This window comes from Ochotona princeps, chromosome 3 (genome assembly GCF_030435755.1).
Source record: "Ochotona princeps isolate mOchPri1 chromosome 3, mOchPri1.hap1, whole genome shotgun sequence".
Taxonomy (NCBI): domain Eukaryota; kingdom Metazoa; phylum Chordata; class Mammalia; order Lagomorpha; family Ochotonidae; genus Ochotona; species Ochotona princeps.
This window is the reverse complement of record NC_080834.1, coordinates 14,039,553-14,061,598: the sequence shown is the minus strand read 5'-3', so window position 1 is coordinate 14,061,598 and position 22,046 is coordinate 14,039,553. Positions and strand designations below refer to the sequence as shown.

Genomic DNA, 22,046 nt, shown 5'->3' with positions numbered 1-22,046 from the left:
TAGTGTTGAAGCCATTTGGGAAGTCGACCAACAGATGAAAAGATTCTCTCTCTATATATGTGTCCTTCTCTCTCTGTTTCTCCTCCTCTCTCTGTAACTCTGCCTTTCAAGTATGTAAAAGTTAATCTTAAAAAAAGATAAAGATGTTCTAACCCTACCCTAGAGTACCTGGGTCCTACTCCTGGTTCTATCAAGTGACTCCAGCTTCCTACTAATGCAGACCATGGAGGCAGTTCAAGCAGTTGAGTTTCTGCCACCCAAGCGGGAGACCTGACCTGGGTTGAGTTCCCAGCTCCTGGCTTCACCATGGCCCAGTTGTAGTGGGCATTTAGGGATCCAATCAGCAGACGGATGTTCTTTCAAATAGGTAACTAAATAAAAGAAGAATATAGTGTAGCCATTAAAAGTTTAAGAGAGAAATATTAGCATAAGATTTCTGAGTTCTATATAAAATTGGCTTAGTTTAGGTACTGCATCTGTACTGGGGAAAATGTGTAAATTAACTAGTCAAAATGAAACGAACTAAGTACAGGTGTGACAATCTGTGTGACACTGAAAGTGTATGCCACAGTTTTAGGCTTTATTTTTTGTGTTTGGAGAATTTTTCTGACAGCAACCTAATCCCAGGTCCTAGAAATATGACCTAATTGAAACTTGAGTTAAACCTGGGTCTCTGTGATCACATATCCCTTATATTCAGCCTTTTGTTATGACTGAATGAGTTAGTCTCATGTACACATCCACACCTTTAAATGTTTTGGAGGCTTTTCCTTTGTTTATTTATTTATTTATTTATTTATTTATTTATTTATTTATTTATTTGAGAGGCAGACTCTCAGAGAGGGAGCAAGTGAGAGATGAGTGGCATATTCTGATTCACTCCCCACAGGCCTTACAGCCTGGCTGGGTCAAGCTTAAACCAACTGGGTCTCCACCTGGGTCTCCCGCGGGGATGACAGGGACCCCAGTGCTGTGAGTCCTCATCATTGCCTCCCTGGGTGTGTGTTACTAGGAAACCAGATTAGAAGTAGAGGCAGGATTTGAATCATGCACTTTGATATGAGATTTGGGTGGCCCAAACAGCAGCCAGCTGTTATGTCACAAAGCCCTCTGTCATGTTATGCTTTAGCAATGCTGGGATCTATTAGGTCAGAAGCACAAGGATTCTCTGGATAGGAGGATCATCCATCTCAATCAATAAACATGAATCTGAAGTTTAATGATTGTGTTTCTGCCCTAAGGCAGGCTGCTGAGGCCACCATAGAGGCTAAGCCTGCAAGAACATGGGACTTCATTACAAATCTGAATAGCACTTTAATTTTCCTTCTATCTGGCTCTGTATTAAAGCATTACAGAAATCGATGCGTTTAGATTGAAAGAACATTGAACTAACTACTTTGCCAGATAGGAATATTGGTGGTAATAATTTGGAATTTAGAGTGCATAGTGATGAAGGCTGCTGCTCAGAATGCCTATATTCCATAACAGTGTGCCTGGCATCAAGTCTTTCCTCAACGTTTTTAAAAAAGTTTTATTTATTTTTATTGGAAAGCCAGATACATATAGAGGAGGAGAGACAGAGAGGAAGATCTTCCATCCATTGATTCACTCCCCAAGCGGCTACAACAGCTGCAGCTGAGCCGATCCAAGGCCTGAGCCAAGAGCTTCTTCCAGGTCTCCCACGTGGGTGCAGGGTCCCAAGGCTTTGGGCTGTCTTCGACTGCTTTCCCAGGCCACAAGCAGGGAGCTGGATGGGAGGCAGGGCCACTGGGACACAATCTGGTGACCATATGGGATCCCAGTGTGTGCAAGGCGAGGACTTTAGCTGAGGACCTTTCTTCAACTTCTGATTCAGCTTTTCACTACTGCTCACCCTTGGGGGCAGCAGTTGGTGGCTAAAGTAACTGTGTCTGTGCCATTTATCTGAGAGTCATGAATGGAGTTCTGTGTTTCTGGCTTCAACTTGGTTCAGCTCTGGCTGGCTGTTGTGGGAACTTAGGAATGAATCAGGAGATGGAAGATTTCTCTGCATTCTTGTATCTCTTTTTCTTACCTTTTGTCATTTTTCCTTCCAAATAAAAATTAAGGAACTTTAAAAAAAAGTGAAATAAGTAAACAGATGCTCACATTTGAACATTGATCTTCAAATTGGAAACAAAAAAACAAAAAACAAAACAAAAAACAAAACAAAACAAAAAAAACAGCGAAAGAGAAAATGTATGTGATCTATAGAAGCTCTGCACAGCAGGCATATAGCGAACACAGAGTATGTCGTGTCATGTATCATGTGCAGTTCCCGAATATGTCAGGTCACTATGTCGAGACCGTGGGAATTGGGGAAGCAGTATGCTGGAGGGGAAGCTAGGAGACTGATTCTGAAGTTAGAAGAGCCATCTCATCGTTGGACGTGTTGGTTTGCTTTCTACTGTGTGTGACAGAGCAGCTAGACTACCTGGGAAGTTTCCAGACATTAAGCAACACAACCCCCAAACATGATACACATGAAAGAAAAATACAGTGGTTAACAAAACTGAGGGACAAATGGGCATGGAGAAGCCAACAATCTTGCCAGTTCTTCTTCCTTCCCTTTAGAAGGTACCAGGACGGGATATACAATTTTTAAGGATTCTGTGTGAAATGAAAATTGGAGAACTTTGTGCAAAAAGTAGTAAAATTGTGATAGTAAAATACTGAAATGAAAATTTGTTTTTCTTTAAAGATTGTAAAAAAATAAGAAGTGACAATAATAGTATCTTTCATATCAAAACATAGTACAATATGTAAGAACAAAATATTTTGGTTAAGCATAATTCTGGAACTCCTCCTGCAGCTGGTTAGAGTATTTAGGCTATCTCAACTGTGGGAGAGTTGTGGGATATCTTGACTTTTTATGGTAACTTGTATCAAAATGTAACTTTTACTACATATAGAGCTCATGATTCTTTTTTCTAGGAAAATGCTTAACTCTCTATACAAATCAATTTTGTTAAGTCAGAATATAAATATAATTTTAAATGTGGAGCCTGGCACCGTGGTCTAGCGGCTAAAGTCCTCTCCTTGAACGCACCGGGATCCCATAAGGGCTCTGGTTCTAATCCCAGCAGCCCCACCTCCGATCCAGCTCCCTGCTTGTGGTCTGGGAAAGCAGTCAAGAACGGCCCAAAGCCTTGGGACCCTGCACCCGTGTGGGAGATTTGGACGAGGATTTGGACTCCTGGCTTTGGATCAGCACGGCACCGGCTGTTGCCGTCACTTGGGGAGTGAATCATTGGCCGGAAGATATTTTTGTCTCTCCTCCTCTCTGTATATATCTGACTTCGAAAAAAAATAATAATAAATCTCTAAAAAAATAATTTTAAATGTGAACTTATATGGTAACATTTTAATATTTTCTCCAATGTTTTTTGTAAGTGTCAGAAGTTGTACAAGAATCCTGATGAGTAGAATACATTAAGAATATCTGTTACATTTTCGTTACTGTGTCTCCAGTTATAAGGAAAGCGTAATTTTTAAGTTGTCTACCTTTTAAATAATTTGTTTAATGAAAATTTCATGATAATAATATTACTTTCTGCCTAACCAGAAATCTCAAAATTTAGTCTCTTTTTCTAAGTGCATGGCTGTAAGTCTTCAAAAGTTGGACAACTTAAAAAAAGGTTAATCTATTTAACCTGAAAGAGTTACAGAGCAAGAGAGAGAGAGAGAGAGAGAGAGAGAGAGAGAGACAGAGACAGAAAAAGGAGAGGAGGAAGAGGGAGAGAGAAGGAGGCAGAGGCAAAGCTCGATTTTCCACCTGCTGGTTTGTTCCCCAACTTGCCGGGTCTACCATGTGGGTTCATGGCCAAAGGACTTGAGTCATACTGTGTTGCTTTCCCAGGTCGTAAGCAGGGAGCTGGATCAGGAAGTGGAGGGCCCAGCAAGCGAATCAGCGCCCACATGGGAGACCAGCACTGCACACATAGTGTTAGTGTAATACGCCAGCAGGCTAGCCCAGTTGAGTAACTTTTGAAATAGATGATCTATAATTCATTACTGAAATTTATTGCTCACACACCAGATGTTCCTGTTGCTACTGTTGATGCTGTACTTTCTGTGTGCTCTTCAATCTGCTGTTGTTTTTTGTGCCCAGATCTAAGACAGGCTCCATCCCTGCTTCCCTTCAGCTCTGGGCTACCCCAGGCAGTGGTCTTGGGATGGTGAACTGCTCTGTGTGTGCTGTTTGTTGTGCTTTCAGCCCGAGTCTACTGGATCACTACAGCATGCACAGACTGCCTCCTAGATGACTGCTCTGTGCATGGGCATGTTCCTTTGGTCCATTTAACTTGTGAAATAGGAGCTAAAAGATACAACTAAGAACTGCAAGGCACTGACAGCAGGTTGTAAAAGCAAGCCTTCTCGATTTGTGGTCTTAAATGGCTCCATATTGTGCACTGTGGAAACTGGCCATCAAGTCAGGAGTCTGTGGATGCACTTGGCTGTGATTTCACTTACACATCTCTTGATGTCCTACTCATCTTCCATTATACTTAAAAGTTTATGTTGATGCATTCAACAAGGAAATAATAAGCTAAAATATGTATAAACCTGCAAGGCCAAGAATGAGTAGTTAAAAATGAAGCAAGTCACAAGACTAATGCCGCAGAAGCCAAGAGAAGAGAAAATTAACGGACAGTGTGATCAATGTCAAAACTTTCTCCTTGCCGCTAATGACAACAGCCAAAATGATACTTTAAAAACTTTAGATCACATTACATCTTTCCATAGAAGCTTTCTTTGGCTGCCTGTTTCACTCTGAGAAATATCTCATATTCTAAGAATGATGATAAAGTTCTCCTTCCCAGCTTCTCTGACCTCTTCCTGCGTTCCACCCTGCCCACTCTGCTTCAGCCACACTAACTACTGACAACTGTTCACTTCTGCCAGCCTGAGGATCAACCTCATTAGTTTCAATAAGTTTTATTTTTCCTTTTTTTCCCTCTGTCTATCACTTTTAAGAATATGTAACACTGGGGCACAGGAATCTTTGCTCATCTCAGGCACCTAGAGTGATGTCTAGTATATGGTGGATAAACACATCTTTTTTAAAAAAGTTCCTCAACTCTCTTTACTATTTTGTTTGACGTTTGTCTTATTCCTGTTAAGCTTTCTCTGTACCACCCCTGTTTTGCCATCGGGGCAGAGGAAGACTTCTCTAGAAATTGGTGGTTTCTAGAATTACTGTCTCTGTAGCCACAGCTCCTGGCTCACCACTCTCCACCTCCTGTTATACCATGCTTACGCTACACCATTGTCTGTATAATCTTTCTCCCACTTACGGTTGGAATAGGTCCCAGGATTAGGGAGACAGTGGGTGTCCTGTACAGATCTAGGTTGTTGGTGGGGCTGATCTTGCTGGATCCTGTTGATCATTAGGTCTGAGGGCTACATGGACCTGTTTTGACCCATTTGATGCCATAGTCAGTATTATTTTCCTGTGGGACCAGTGCAATGTACTGAGCTCCGCAAGTTTTGTCCCTGCAGTCTTAAATTCTTTGCCACACCATATGAAATGGTGCCTGATGTGCCATTACTAGAGTCTTGATCAGTTGACCATCAGGTCTGAGGATTACCCTGACCAATCTTGGGTGGAACCTGTAGGATGCCACATTGTTGTAGTTCACTGAGTCTTTTTTCATTCCCAGTTCAGTGCATGTGCAGTCCTGCTCCATAGCCCTTACCTCCTTAAACAAAATGGCAGCCGAATCGGCTCTAATAGGCGGACTGGGCTGTGTAATCCACCCTGTTCCCACACTGCCCATCTGGGATCTGCTGCTCTGTCTCTGCTCCTATCAAATCAAAAGGAGTAGCAGGATGGAAAGTTCTTTGTCTGGGTGCATCTCCTGAGCACATAGTGAAAGTCTCTTGCCACCTGGTTGTTGGTGGAGATCCGGCTGCTGGTGTGATTCGGATCACTGTTTGCTGAATGACACTGGGGTATAAGTCACTGCAACAACACACCGTTGCTTTTGCTGCTTTCCTGTGTCCAGTAGTCTCCACCACCCCTCTGCTGTTCTATTTTCTTCTATTTCCTAGAATGTACCCTTTCTGCTTCACAATGGCTAATATTTCTCTGTCAGTTTAAATGTGTCCTTATCCTGTTCTGCCATCTTGATTCTTCATCTAAAGTTGCTATCTTCATATACATTACATTGTTATACATTGTAATTATTGTAACTGTCTTGTAAGTCAAGTGAGGAAAATACTACAAATAAAAATGCATTTAATATATCAATGAACCAGCTTCTCTCGGGTCTTCCACGTGAGTACCCAGGCCAAGTGCCTGGGTCATCATCCTCTGCTTTTCCAGAAGCATTAGCACAGAGTTGGACAGGAAGTGTAGAAGCCAGGACATGAACTGGGACCTATATAGGATGCTGAAATTGAAAATGGAAGTTTGGGTCCAGTGAAGTAGCCTAGCAGTTAAAGTCCTTACCTTGAACGTGTTGGGATCCCATGTGGGCGCTGGTTCTAATCCCAGCAGCTTCACTTCCCATCCAGCTCCCTGCTTGTGGCCTGGGAAAGTAGTCGAGGATGGCCCTAAACCTTGGGTCCCTGCAGCGATGTGGGAGGCCTGGAGGAGGTTCCTGGCTCCTGGGTTCAGATCAGCACAGTGCTGGCCATTACAGTTATTTGGGGAGTGAATCAATGGACGAAAGATCTTCCTCTCTGTGTCTCTGTGTCTCTCAGCATATCTGACTTTGCAATAAAAATAAAATAAATCTTAAAACAAAAAGAAAATGGAACCTTAACCTGATATGCCACAATAAGTCTTTTCAACATAGTAATCAGATAGTTTTTTAAATCAGATACTGCCTCTCCCAAGAGCTTGGTTTTCTTGCTGTTTCTGATTGCTATTAGTTTTCATTGTTACTCTCCCAACTACATTTGTGCAATCCGTATTTGTGTGGTAAGTAGTCACTGAGGTTGGCTTAGCTAGCTTAGTTGTTGCCCAGTGATTACACAGAAATGTTCTTAAATGCTGGGAACTAATAAGTTTCCCAAAATCTGCAAGAGGGTTTTGTGAATATATTAGGCTATGCCTTTAACATTCAAGTAGGCAGTTGACCGCTCCTCCATACCCTTCACTTTCTTCTTTAAAAGTCAAGTTTAGCCAGAGATGAAAACTCACACTGTTCTCTTAACTTTGTTTTCCTTCAGAATGCCCATAACCATGAAGAACAAGAAGGTGGTTCAACATACGCATCTGTCTGACCTAGAGCACAGGGATATAGAAAGCATATGGAGACAGCCATATCTTTACATTTGCTTCCAATATTATAATTTTCATTAAATCAAGTTAAAAATGTTCACTGTAGCACAATCAACACATATTTTACAAAATCCAATGGTATCTTTTTTTATACAATACTGAAATACAATAGCAGGTATTATGTTTACTTTAAAATGCATAAACAATGCATATTAGTACAGAACAACATATGAGTAACAGTTATCTTAGTTTGCTATTAATTACAATTGTATATTTCTGCAAAGGGTCTTTTGGGGGGAATCACCAGATAGAAATGAAGAAATGATGGTTTTTCTAGAATGAGACTTTCAAAGCGCTCTATCCCACTCTTAGCTGGCTTACCATGCTATTGTATGATACTTGTTTTCAAGGTTACTTGAAAGTTGGAGATTAGAATAGGCTAAATTACAACAGCACAAAGCTTGCTATTTTTATGGAGATTCAGGCATTTTTCTTAAAGAAATACTCTCCAAATTGTTGCAAGCTCCTGGTTACTTCCCAGGATTCGGAAAGCTGATTTTGAAAATTCAGACAATTTTCTTGTTGCTTTTATAAAGGAGAATCTAGAGGACTTTTTCTTTTTGTGCTGTTACTCAATTTCATTTGGCCATGTCTTGATTTGTGCAGTATTGTAATGTTGGCAGCAGTCCAACTGAATATGAATTATTATCTATGGAAGTATACCTTATGAACTAGCAAATAATAAAGATCATCTTACTACTTATTACTTTTTAAAGTATTGCCACAAGTCAAACTCTGATTAGCATATAAAGTAAGCTAACTTCTACTGCATTCATTTAATTCCATCTATTCACCCACTCAAATATTTATTATCTACCATGTTCAGGTTTACACTCTATAATTCTACACATCAATTGCTGAAAGTATTTGGAAAGTGAGAAATTATGATTTATTTTCAACAAGGAACTGAATATTTTAACTTTTTAGTTGGGGTTGCCTAAAAAAAAATCTATTGCTATCCTAATGTAACTTAAGCAGAAATAGAAAATGTTTCTTAGTAATGAGTTAGAAGCAGATCAGAAATTGGTCAAATACAGGCTTTTGGGTTCATGAGTTCAAAATGAACCAAATCTATTAATGAATAAAACATCTTTCCTGAATAAATATTAAACAAAGATTGATGATATATCAAGGAGATAAGCATCTAGACTGAAGCATTTTCTGAGGTCTGAGCAATTCACATTCATTGAATTTGACAACCCCTTCTCCATTTTTCTTTCTATACTGGTAGAAAAACAAAATTAATCTCTCTTCAAACATCAAATTGATAGCAATTATGTTAACAACAGTCACTTTCATATTAAAGAAAAAAGCATAAGATGATTGGAATGGAAACGAATGCTTACAATGTGGATATATTCTTTTTTTATTCTTTTAAAGGAAATTATTAGTACTTTAAATTCTAATGGTCATAGGAAATGCGTGGTAGGTGCTATAGCATGATTCTTGCCAATTTTCATGTTAATATCAAGGTGACAGATTCAGTGTAATTCAAGGATAGATTTCTAAATATATAATGATGCTTCTCTCCCACCCTGTCTTCTTCTCCATCTCTCTTTCCTTTTTTCTTAACCTCTCTTGCTTTTTTCTTTCTTTCATAGTTGTTGCAATACTATATTTTAAATTTGGTGTAGTCACACGTTTAATGTTCACTGTTGAGGACCGCTGCAAGGGCTGAAGTAAGGCCTAAGTGTCAGAGAACACTGCAGGTCTTATATACGACAAGACTGGCTGAGCTGCTAAGGGAGTCCCGTTAAGTGTGTCAGGTTGACGATGGCAGCGCTCAGGTGCCACTAGTGCAGTTAAGGATGAGCTGTGGGCTCCAGTCAATATCGCGTGGGTCCTAGCTAATGATTAGTTAACACTAAGATGTCCCCCTCAAGATCTCCCAACAATGTCATTGCTACCTTAGTTACCAGTGTCTCAGTAATCAATTACACCTGTGTACAAAATAAGTTCTCATAACACCAAAAGCCCCCATTGTTCCCTGATTCACCATGTTTAAACTTACTCATCAGAAGATCCTGTTTTTCACAAAAATACACATCATTGATGATTATTTTTATTACTGCTGATAATAGACCCTTATGGGAAAACAACCAAACACTAGACTTCGGGGCCTCTTGTCCTCGTTGGGCAGAATACACCCTGGCTGCTGAGTTGTTCATTTTACATGTCACCATTTTCCTCCCAAGCCTGGCCGTACCGGACACAATACACCACTAAATAAAGAATTGAACAAGAGAACAACAAAAAGACCATTTTTCAGTGTGAGTACAGGCAAGGAATGTAGACAGTAATCAAATAACAAGATGTCCACTTCTATTTTCCTTAATTTTAGGCAAATTACTTTACTCTTGTAGGTATGCTTCTGCTCTTCGGAAAGTAACCCATTTCTTTTTTCTTTAACGTAATTATAGTTTAAATTTTACTGTTTTTAATTACAACTTTTTGAGCTCATATAATTGTGAGGTCAATGACCACTTTCCTTCCCTCTGTCTCTCAAGTTTTGTCTTTATTTAACCTTTGCTTAATATATATCTTTTAATGTTAAAAACACTGAGCTTTACCAGATAAATAAGGATTTTGTCCCATTGGCAATGCAGAATGTCTTTGCTTGCATGGTACAGGTAGATATTTTCTTTTCAATATTAAGTGTGGGCAGGCAGAGAGAACAAGTTGATTTAAATTACATGGTCAAGTAAAATAGTAAAATAGTTGACTCCATGCTTTAATCCAAAGGCACAATGCTTTAGGTAGAAAAATTACATTCGTAGAGCATCAAGGAATTCTATGTGAATGGAGCATCAGTGCAAATAGAAAAGCAGAGATGAGTTTCTTAGGTGTCTAAGCAAGGAGTTCAGATTTGTTTTTCTGGGAGATGGGTGACCATGGAATGATCCTGGGTAGCCATCACACGACTCCAGTCATCTTGCGGCCCTTTGGGGGAAGTACTACACGTGGAGCTCTGTGGATTCTATCAGGCAACACCTGCCTGTCTGGGACTTTCTTAACCACATGTTGGATTTTTTGAAATTTAGTCAACAGAATCTCTTCACAAAATTCTTTCCATCCAGACTTCGGCATTAATTATTCCAATGAGAACCTGGAGAATGGTCTAGGTTACATGTTACATAAACCAGGTTGGACTTTGAAAAATGAAATGTCTATTTTTATACCTTGCTAATAGAAACAGCAAGCTTATGACTGCTCTCTGAAAACTCTAGACCTGGCTACGACATCTCTACTGCCATAAGATTTTTTTTTTTAGTGGAGTCCAAACAAAGGGGCATCATTTATTTTAACTTTTTCATCTGTAATGTAGCAAGGAACTGTCCATGTTTTATGTGATTTAAAAATTCCTTGTTCTCCCGTGGGAGGATGTTATTAACCTGCCGCACAGGTTAAACACGTTGGCCTTCATCACAAAAACAGCTAAGTTGGAATTTGAACTTGGGTCTCCGATTCCAAAGTAGTTTCTTTGAAAAAGTTTTTTTTCCTAAAGTTTGTTTATTTTTAGTGGGAGAATAGATTAAATTTATAGATAGAAAAAGAGAGAGAGAAAATCTTCCATCTGCTGGTTCACTCTCTAAATAACTTCAATGGCTGTAACTGAGCTGACCCAAAACCAGGAGCCAGGAGACTCTTCTAGGTCTCCTATGTGAGTGCAAGGTCCCAAGGTTTTGAACCATCCTCCACTACTTTCCCAGACTGTAAGCAGAGAGCTGGCTGGAAAATGAAATAACCAGGCCAGGAAACAGCACCCATATGGGATCCTGGTACTTGAAGAGAGAGGATTTAGCCATTGCATCATGGAGCGGGGACTAGCTGTTTCTTTCTAAGGCATCAGCATCTCTTCTTGGTATAATTTTTCTAATTGCAATGTGATTTTTTTTGTCTATGCATAGATCACCCATGGGAGATTTTTTCCTGTCTTTTTGAGGGCAATAGGTAAATTAAAACTGTGTATCCTTGCATGACATACATAACTGGTTAGGTCACCTAATCCTTTGTTTCCTCCACAACAACAGAATACTAAAGCCAGAGGACTCTGCTTTCCAATGACTGATGTCACCCTACAGACAGCTGGCAGCCAGGAGGGGGCAGCTGCCACACTCTTCACATATCTCTCTATTTAAAGTTCAAAGAGACGCTGGAGAACAATAAGGAAGAGGTGAGTGTGGCCCTGACCAAGCCACTCAACAGCAGGAATAATGGCTGAGAAAGGTAAGCTTTATGGCAAAAAAAGCTTTCAGAATTTGGCTTATTTATGTTTTTTTGGTATTTCTCTGGTACTATGGAGAACATTATATCTCTGCTGTGAGGATTATTAATCATTTATGTTAGTGTAGCTACAAAAAATGAATTAGATGAGCCATTTGTGAATCATGTTTCTAGGTCAAGAAAAACTGTGAGAGGATCCAATGAGCCAAAGGTTTTACTGTTGGTCCTGTGTATTTTTTAACGTGGCCTAGAAATGGGTGATTCTCCAGTGTGGTACCCGTTCAGAGACCCTGGGCTGCTGGACCAGTACCAAGCATGGTGGAACTCTGGGTCAGAGCTAGTGAGAGCCCTGGTGTGTGTGGCGAAGCCCCTTAGCCCTGCTCAGCTGAGTTTCTAATTTGAACAACACGACTGCGTTCTCAACCATGTTGCACATCTAAGTCCATTTTTTTCTGGTGTGTAAATATTTTTATATTTTATTTTTAAGCAAAGTAATTAGCACAATAGATACAATGAACATAGGTGGTGATTTAGAATGTCTTAATGCTACAAATTGTGGTAAAACTGAAAACACCAATGTAAAAAGAATACTGATGGAGAAGTACTGTGAGGGTTAAAAGGCAGTCATTTGTGTTGTGTTTTCATGGAATATTTAACGTTAAGGCTTTTATGACACACAACTTTTGTTAAAACCTTCTGGAAATACATTTTACAAAACATGCATTCATAAAGTGTTAGTAAAGTAAAATATCATTATTGATTTTCAATTTCTCTGTAATTGGGAAAATATTGAGTCACATATGTGAGTAGTTAAGAAATACTGGTGTGTACTTGTATAATGACACATTAAGAAAAAGGTTTTTGTCCAAATGAGTAATGGGAATGGCTTGATGATTGTTTTGTCATTAAAACCATATAACATGAAAAATAAACAGAGGGCCTTTTTCATTAGTAGTTAATGCCTCATTCAAGGTCACAGTGAGAAGGAGAATGAAGAAAGATTTTTTGAATGTGTCAGTTAATATAAACTGTTTTGGAAAGATAGGTTTCAAGTATGAAAATTCATCTCTACTTCAGGAAGTTTTGTGAGGAAAGTTAGAAAAAGTTTGTTTTTCTAATTTTAGAAGTATCTACTCTGCTGATGATTTTATATCAGGAGCATTGTCTTCACCATCTTAAAGTGATGGAGATGATAACAGGATTGCAATTGCTGAACATACGTGAGCTAATGGCATAAGGTTTCACTGCTTTCGTCAATGAGGCCTATGTTCTATAGGATGCCTTTCTGTGCTGTGTTTCCTGAATTTGTTCATGTGGTACGTGTGTGTGTGTGTGTTTGCTGGAAAGGTAAAATTAAAATGCAGCGACTATTCCTAAAAGATACTTTTATAAATCTTTTTTCAGTAAGAGTACATATAGAAGGAGCAGGAGGAGTTAGGTATACACTTTTTTTTTTTGGTTGCTGGTGGATTATCCTGCCCACAGAGTCAGGCTTAGTGCTTGTTATTATACAGAGCATGTTACTAAATACAAAATCTCTTTTCTCTGGTAGAGAATGATTATTTAAACTCTGATGTATTTGTTCTCCTGTGATCATTAAGAACAGTTAGTTGTTGAGACCAAGGCTGATTTTCAACACCTCTCCTTATGTCATCATTCTACAGTGTAGGAGGAATTACCTGAGTAACACTGACCTGCTTTTATGTGCACCAAGGTACATCCGCATTCTTATACCCCACAAACTGGGGTGAGAATTTACAAAGTTTTGCGATTGTTGTGTCAGTTGACCCTGCAACTGCTATAGGAATCAGGTACCATGTGTTTCATTATCCAGTTATACAAATGGGAAAGTTTAAACTCAGAGTTGTCCAAGGTCACACATCTGTAAAAGGAAAACCTGTAGGTTTTTTTAAAAAAACATTATTTGTTTTTATTGCAAAGGCAGATATACTTGAGAGAAGGAGATACAGACAGAAAGAACTTCCGTCCGCTGGTTCATACACCCAAGTGGTTGCAGTGGCCAGAGCTGAGCCCATCCGAAGCTAGGAGCCAGAAGCTTCTTCCAAGTCTCCCAAAGGTGTGCAGGGTCCCAAGGCTTTGGGCTATCCTTGACTGCTTTCCCAGGCCACAAGCAGGGAGCTGGATGGGAAGTGGAGCTGCTGGTACATGAAGGGGCACCCATATGGGATTCCATGCATGAAGGCAAAGATTTTGCTACTGGAGCTATTGTGATGGACCCAAAACCTGCAGTTTAAATTCAGGTGTTTGGTCCAATTCTCAGGTGTTACATCTGGGTTATAGGTGTCCTTTTAAAATACATACATATATATATATATATACACACACACACACATACATATATATGTAGATTTGATACTATCAAATTCCTCATATTTCGTGTTTTCTTGAAGAAATACTGAATTTCAAAACATTATTTATTTTTATTTGAAGGTAGGTGAAGAGGGGCAGAGAATGATCTTCCATCTCCTAGCTTACTTTCTATATGTCCACAATAGTCAGGGCTGGGTTAGGCCAATGCCAGGAATCTAGGGTTCAGTTTGGAACTGTTCTCTGGGTGACAGTGATCCACATCCTGGGCCATTATGTGCTGATTCTCACGGTGCATAGACCTGAACGGTGGAACGGTGAGCAGTGCTGGGGTAGACTCAGCAACTATGATATGAGCTGTATGCGTCCCAAGCAGGGTCTTAGCTGCTGTGCCAAGTAGCCACGTCTCTTCTCTAGACTCCTGATTCTATTACAGAGCAGCCTAATGGGTTTTCTTGATTTTCTAACAGAGGCTAGCTTGTCCCGCTTTGTAGTGCCTGTCCTTCTCCTGATTGGCTGGATTGTGGGCTGCATCATAATGGTTTACGTTGTCTTCTCTTAGAAAGGTAAGGGTTTTAATGATTGAATATGTTTAGTTAAAGCACAAATGACTCCAGAAATAATCTTTCTTTTCTGTTCTACTAACGAAAAATCTTGTCACTCAGGCATGAAGACAGCAGACCGATGTGATTTAGAAGAATTAAGAGACATGCAAACACAACTAGTTGTTGTCTTACATTAAATAAGAACAGTATTTGACACTAACCTACAAGCTTGGATTATGAATTTCTTCAGCATCCTGTTTAAAATTCTGAGTACAAATAAGAACTGTAAGAAAATGTGAGTGGATTCCTGTACTGATTGAGCATGGGAAAATGTATTAACTATGATTAAAAATAAATAAGCAATCCAACAAAATTCTGACAAGCCTAATTATTTTAGAAAAAGTTTATACCATTGTCCCACAAAGAAAAAAGTTGAAAATAAAGACTACAGCAAGTGATTCACAGAGAGCAAAATACAGCTGTTGTTTGACTCTTAACCTCTGATTCATAACAAGAAACCTATGGCTAGAATTACACTGAGAAAACATTCACTTATGAAGGGGGGAAAAACAAATATGCTTGATACATATGTGTTTGTAGGGTTGTATGGAAATAAACTTCTTATACACTGTCCTTGGGATTTAAAATTGTACATTTTTTAAATGTTAGTGTCTACCAAATTTGTGTGTACATATATATATATGCATATGTGTGCATATATATATAAACTATTATTTATTACTATTGTCTTCTAAATGCATCAATTCACACAGATATAATGACAGAAATACAAAATGACTTATACACAACGCTAGTTATTCTGACATAGTTTATGACAGCAAAAGCTTAGAAGGAAGTCACCTGCATGTTTTTTTAGGAGTCACTGACTAGCTGGTGCATAGCTACGTAATGCCGTATGCATGCAGCTATAAAGAGGAAGGCAGGCGAGTGCTACACACTGATATGTTATGATCTCCAGAACAAAATAGTCAAAGAAAAAAAAAGTTACATTTGTGGGAATTAAAGGATGGGCTATACTAAATTTCTGCCAATAGTTGGGGCTAGATCCGTCCGAAGTCAGGAACTTACTTAGGCTACCTTCTGCTGCTTTCCCTGGTGCATCAGACAGAAACAACATTGGAATTGGAACCGTAAGGGAGTAAATGAGTCCCTACAAGGGATAGCAGTGTCCGCAGGTAGAGACTGCTGCTGTGCTACAATGCCAGACCCTGGGATGAAAATTTTTAACTCTATTCTGTATCTATTGTTGGTTTTCCAGTGCCAACTGCATAAAGGTCAAGTAAATTCCTGGAAATCTTACATTTTAATAGCAGATATCAGCATGAACTAATTATTTTCCTTCTAAAAAATGACTGCCGGGCCCGGCGGCGTGGCCTAGCAGCTAAAGTCCTCGCTTTGAACGCCCCGGGATCCCATATGGGCGCCGGTTCTAATCCCGGCAGCTCCACTTCCCATCCAGCTCTCTGCTTGTAGCCTGGGAAAGAAGTCAAGGACAGCCCAAAGCTTTGGGACCCTGCACCCGCGTGGGAGACCTGGAAGAAGTTCCTGGTTCCCGGCTTCGGATCGGTGCGCACCGTCCTTTGCGGCTCACTTGGGGAGTGAATCATCGGATGGAAGATCTTCCTCTCTGTCTCTCCTCCTCTCTGTATATCTGACTTTGTAATAAAATTAATAAATCTTAAAAAAAAAAACAAATTCACAATTATTTAAAAAAAAATTGACTGCCCTAGCTCCACGCACTGAAAAGGCTTAATGACGCTGAGTACCCTCATACTAAGTGTGGTTTCTGCCTTCACTCAGGGGAGGCAGGGATCTCTGTCCTGCTCTGGGGCAGGACAAGTAGAGCATGATACTGACTCTTACATCTTGAACGGATAACACACCACTGATCAATTTACGAGTTCTTCAACTGTTACACCAGATATTACGTACCTGTTGCTAGAGTAAAATGACACAGGACCACTTTTGAGGTAGCCTGCCAAAGCAAGTGACCTTGAAGCAAAACAAGTTTCCTGATCAATCTACTGGGACATTCTAAACTAAAATCATGCGTATAGATTCAGCTGAGTCCAGAATGTAAAAAAATTATTAAGGACACATAACCCACGTTTTCCAACAAAGAACTAATGGGAGGAGAAAGACCAGCTAGTGCTGCACAATGAAGACCTAACAGGATAGCAAGTGGGTCCCGTGTGTAGATTGACCACAAAGGACACACGTCAGGACTTCTTCAGTAAAGATACTGAAAAACTGTTTTGCATTTTGTTCACTAGTACAATGATGATTGGAAATCGTAATAAAGAAAGGGATTTATTGTCTAGAGACACACATGGGAAAACTCTCAAAAATTCTGGAAGATGTATGCTATGAAAAACTGCCTGCATTTCCAAAATTTTGAGGGCCGAAATAAACATGTCCTTTAGCTCAACGCTCCATATACTTTTTGATTTACTCTTGTGCTGGTGAGGAATTTCTTTAGAATATTCCTATGGAAAAAAAAAATCTAAAAACAAAACGTGAGTGATATGCAATAAGACAGTCAAAATGCTAAGATTTGTCTTGGCTAAGTGATGATTTCTTGAGAATTATAATATTCTTCACTCTATTTCGGTACATATTTAAATATTTTTTATTAATAATTTATTTTTCCTAAGGCTGATGCTGTGGCTAAGCAAGTTAGGCCTCCAGCGTCAGCATCCCATATGAGCTCCAATTTCAATCTTGATTGTTTTGCTTCTGATCCAGTTTTGAGCTAATGTACCTAGGAAATCATTGGAGGATGGTCCACTGCTGCCAACCACGTGGGAGACCCAGAAGAAGCTCCTGACTCCTGCTTTCAGCTTGGTCTACTCCTAGCTATTGTGGTCATTTGGGGAGTGAACTAGCAAATGGAAGATTCTTTGTCTCTCTGTCTTTCCCTCTCTCTATAATTCTACCTTTCAAATAAATGAAACAAATCTGTAATAAGTTTTTATTTTTCCTCTCAGTAACTCCATGCTGCTAAGTACAACTGATGCAACTAAGTAGATGAGTAGATAAATAAAACAGAATAGAATAAAACGGGGACAGACCTTTGACCTGGTAGTTAAGGCTAATTGGGACACATTTAGTCCACGTCAGAGTACCTGAGTTTCTGCCCATGTCTGAGTTTAGCCTGCTACTAGTACTACTCTGGGAAGCAGTGGGTGATGGCTCAAGCATTGGGTCCTTTCATCCACACTGAACACTCATTGAATTCTTGGGTCTCAGCTTCAGCCTCGGCCAGCCCCAGCCATGGCAGGCATTTGAGGGAGTGAACCAGCAGACAGGGGCTCTGTCTGTCTGTTTCGCTGCCTCTCAAATAAATAAAATGTCGTGCTTTTACTAAATAGCATCTCTGGAGATTTGGTAGATGTGGAAGACAGCCGGAATTCTGCATTTTACCATATTTCTCGAGGGATTCATAGGCTCCCAGACATTTGAGAGCCACTGCCTTGGAGAAGCAGTTGGAGACTGCTGGCCTTTCTCGGAGAATGTGGTAAAACAAGCCTTGTTAGACCTTGCCTGGTGTGGAGCCGGAGAATTTAATTTCCAACAAGTTTCTGCTGGTCTCAGGTCCCTGAATTGAGAATTCGTGTTCTAGAGGGAATCTTCTTCCTAAATACTGCACCTTGTTCCAGTCAATGCTTTTCTTTTTTCTACAGAAATTAAACAGCAATCAGAAAACTAGAAGCTTGTGCTTTATGTGCTGATGAGCTTGGTTACACATTTTAAAAAACTCTTAAAATATTTTAAGCAATATTTATTAAATCTAATAGGAAAGTACGCACACAATTAGATTCAGTTGTTTTCAATTATGACTCAATTTTAGTTTTGTGCAGACCTGAAGAAGAGGGAAGTGGGCTCAAATTCAGTCTGTTGCTGCTGACTCCTGCTGGCTGGAGAAAGATGGTTAGGACATTTTCAGGAATATTTTGAGTCAGTGTCTCTTTGGTGTTAACCATGGTGGGGTATGCATACCACTAAGATCCACAAACACTGTGTATTTTGCCTTACTCGCACTGAATAGCCGGTTCCTAAATAATGGCTGGCATGCTACTGCCTGAGTCCTCGTGTCTTCTCTGATGCTTATGTGAAGGTACCTTAAAGAGTTCATGGAAAATGGAACTAAAAAGTTTACTTTGATACAAAACACTTGGAAATCCATGCCTAGTTTTCTCATAAAACATATTTCCCATGAACTTGTTTTTAAAGATTTTTTTATTTTTTACTGGAAAATAGATTTGCAGAGAGGAGACACAGAGAGAAAGCTGCTCCATTTGCTGGTTTACTCCCCGAAGCTGAGCTGATCCAAAGCTGGGATCCAGGAACTTCTTCCAGGTCACCCTTGTGGGCGCAGGATCCTTTTAGGCCATCCTCTGCTGTTTTCCCAGGCCACGAGCAGAGAGTTGGATGGGAAGTGGACAGCTAGGACATGAACCAGTGCCCATTCAGGATCCTGGTACTAGCAAGGCAAGGGTTTAACACAGTCATCACACTGGGCCTGCCCATGAACTTTATGAAGACTGTATAAGCTTATCAGGGCTTCAAGACCAGGTATGTTTTTCTTTGCCCTTTTCTCCTCACAAATCTACTTGTGTTAATTAAAAAGATAGTGTATCCATTCACTTGGTCCTCTGTGTGCTATGTCGATTAATGAGAAATCTGTGAAAGCTATAAGCTCTCTCAAAACCATTTATTCCTGCCATGTTATTGGTATGCTATGGTTCCCATGAACTTCTCAGAAGTCACATGAGGTCAAAGAGTTTCTCACATTGTGAGTCCTTTATGCTTCTCCGCAACTTGAATGTGGTTTCATTTGGGGTTAAACACACAGACTTTCAGCCTTCTTCCTAACAAAACATTTTTATTTCCTTTATAATGAGCTATTAACTAACAAAAGTTGTATAAAATTCTGGAAGGCAATGTGAACTTCTCATATGTGTATATGCTGCAAAATCAGTAAATCAAGCTGAGTATCATATCTATTGCTTTGCATACGTATTTTCTGAGGAGTACATTTTAAAACTCATTCTCTCACCAATTTTCAAATATATAGTAGATTGTTATCAGCTATAATCATGTGTCGCAGCCGAGCTCCTGAAGTCATTTTTCTTCTCTAACAGAAATTTTGTGTCCTTTGATCAATATCTCTTCAGTCCCTCAGTACCGCCACCCCTGGTGACTATCAACCATTTAACTTTATGTAACTGTGAACTTGACTTTATGTTTCAAGTATGAGTGAGATGACTTAGTAATTGGTCTTCTGCAGTTGATATCATCAAGCATAATATACTCCAGATTTATCTGTGTTGTTCGTGTGTGGGAGGGGGTGAGGGCATGTGTTTCTGTTTTCCTTATACATTCATCTGTAGAAGGACATTGTGATCCTAGAAGGTCAGCGAGCACAGGATTACAATTGATTGGATAATATTTGTATGAGAATAACTGAATGGATGCCGTTTGTGTGACTGGATATCCTTTGTGTAGGACCAACCGAATGGATACCTTTCGTGTAACTGATTGCATATTATTTGTATAAGAAGAACTGAGTGCATACCATTGAATAACGAAATGGCTATCATTTGTGTGAGAACAGTTGAGTGGACAGCATGCGAATGAGAACATACCAAACAAAAGGAGTTCCAGACAAAAGTGTAGGAACAGTTGATGGGTTCTGTTGATAATCCCAATCCCTCCTCCCATATGACTCTCAGTGTATAAAGTCTGATGCCCCTAATAAACTTCAGCTATTGATCATCAGTCAGTCCACGTGTGTCATTATCGGCTGTGCGCACCAAGGCCATCTCTGCAGGACAGCGGCATTCGTCCACTGGGGGACACTTAGGTTGATTCCATAGCTTGGTTATTGTAAATAATCCTGCAATGAACATGGGGACAGGCATCCCTTTGGCACACAAAAGTCTGGCTTTCCCCTAAATCTTTACTTTCTACCCTTCACAGAAATTTTCTTCTTTCAGTTTCTCAATATACTTTTCTTCAGCACTTTAAAACAGACTGTAACATCATTTTAAGAAGCAACAGAAATGAATTTTGCTGTAGAAATAATTTAAATTCCATGTTTCCACATCCAAACCGATCATTCTCTTCGAGAACAAAAGTAGCTTCATACAACGAAAACAACAGCCTGTGGAAGTCAGATTGTTTTATCCTCAGGAGTCCATGGCGTAAATAATTGATGCCTTTTACCTTAGCCTTCTCAGTTATAAAGCAGGCATATTCACGTTTTTATGAAGTCGCTGTGAGAACCTAAGTGTTTTCTAAATTGTTGTGACTTACACCATCTGAGTCATTCAAACTGAGAATTCCAAAGTGCCTTTCTTAGAGATTTCATCTAAATAGTAAAAAAGAAAAAAAAAATCAGTTTTCGGGTGATAATTGTTTTTTTTATTATTTATTTATTTATTTATTTGTTTATTTATTTATTTATTTATTGGAAAGATGGATATACTGAGAGGAGGAGAGAGAAAGAGAGAGGAAGATCTTCCATCTGATGGTTCACTCCCCAAGTGACCGCAACGGCCGGTGCTGTGCCGATCTGAAGCCAGGAGCCAGGAGCTCTTCCGAGTCTCCCAGATGGGTGCAGGGTCCCATGGCTTTGGGCCATCCTCGACTGCTTTCCCAGGTCACAAGCAGAGAGCTGGATGGGAAGCAGGGCCACCGGGATTAGAACTGGCGACCATATGGGATCCTGGTGTGTTCAAGGCGAGGACTTTAACCACTATGCTATCGTGCTGGGCCCTCAGGTGATAACTGTTAGCAGAGACATTTGGAAAACACAGTTATAAAGTAAGTATGTAGGTGTGACTCCCGGATGCTTAGACACACTGAAGGCTTAGCCATCAATCTTTTCTGTTTATTCCTATAAGAAAAACTCAGCACCTTGTTCTGCTGTGTGTTATGACATTTGAGTGAAGTGGGCATGATGTAGTGCCTAGAATGCCACTTGGATCTCCTGCGTTCCGTGTTGAACTGTCTGGGTTCAAGCCTTGGCTCTGCTGATGAGCAGGAGGCAGAGGGCATGGCCCAGAGCCCTGGATCCCAGAGAGCGGAGGAAGAGGGCATGGCCCAGATCCCTGGATCCCAGAGGGCAGGAGGCAGAGGGCATGGCTCAGACAACTGGATCACCGATGCCCGTGAGGGAGACCTGGGCGGTTCCTGACTCTCCAGCAGAACTCAGCCCTGGTTGCTGGGAGCAGTTGGGGAATCAATATGCACATGGGAAATCTTCAAGTAAATGAGTATTTTAAAAATAGAAAATGAAGGAATGTAACATGACATTTTATAATCACATGAAATACAGATTTGAGTACCTGGTGCTGTGCTTCTGGTCCAGCCTCCTGCTGATGCACCCGGGAAGGCAGCACAAGATGGTCCCAGTTCTGAGGTCCCTGCTGCTCTTCAGGGAGACCAGGGTGGAGGTCCAAGCTCATGGAGTCATTTGGGGAGTGAACTTGCAGATGAAAAGCTCTCTCCTTCTCTGCCTTTCCAGTAAGTAAATAAATCTTTAAAAAGAAAAGGTAGGGATAATATCACTTGAGAAGATAATCACAAATGAACTGTGTCTTGCCTTTTTATTG

The 22,046-nt window shown here is 40.1% G+C and overlaps 1 protein-coding gene across 2 annotated transcripts; it reads left to right on the top strand.

The window, feature by feature from the left end:
* The first annotated feature begins 11,390 nt into the window (after positions 1-11,390).
* Positions 11,391-20,008, top strand: STRIT1 (small transmembrane regulator of ion transport 1). 2 transcript variants are annotated; one of them, XM_058661167.1, is made up of 3 exons: positions 11,391-11,536; positions 14,332-14,427; positions 19,936-20,008. In XM_058661167.1, exons 1-2 carry the CDS (start codon positions 11,524-11,526, stop codon positions 14,421-14,423), a joined length of 105 nt encoding a protein of 34 aa, XP_058517150.1. In that variant the 5' UTR covers positions 11,391-11,523; the 3' UTR covers positions 14,424-14,427; positions 19,936-20,008. The 2 variants fall into 2 exon arrangements, with proteins under 2 accessions (XP_058517150.1, XP_036350780.1); XM_036494887.2 differs by lacking the exon at positions 19,936-20,008 and adding an exon at positions 14,527-14,805 and having other exon boundaries at positions 11,394-11,536.
* Positions 20,009-22,046: the final 2,038 nt, after the last annotated feature.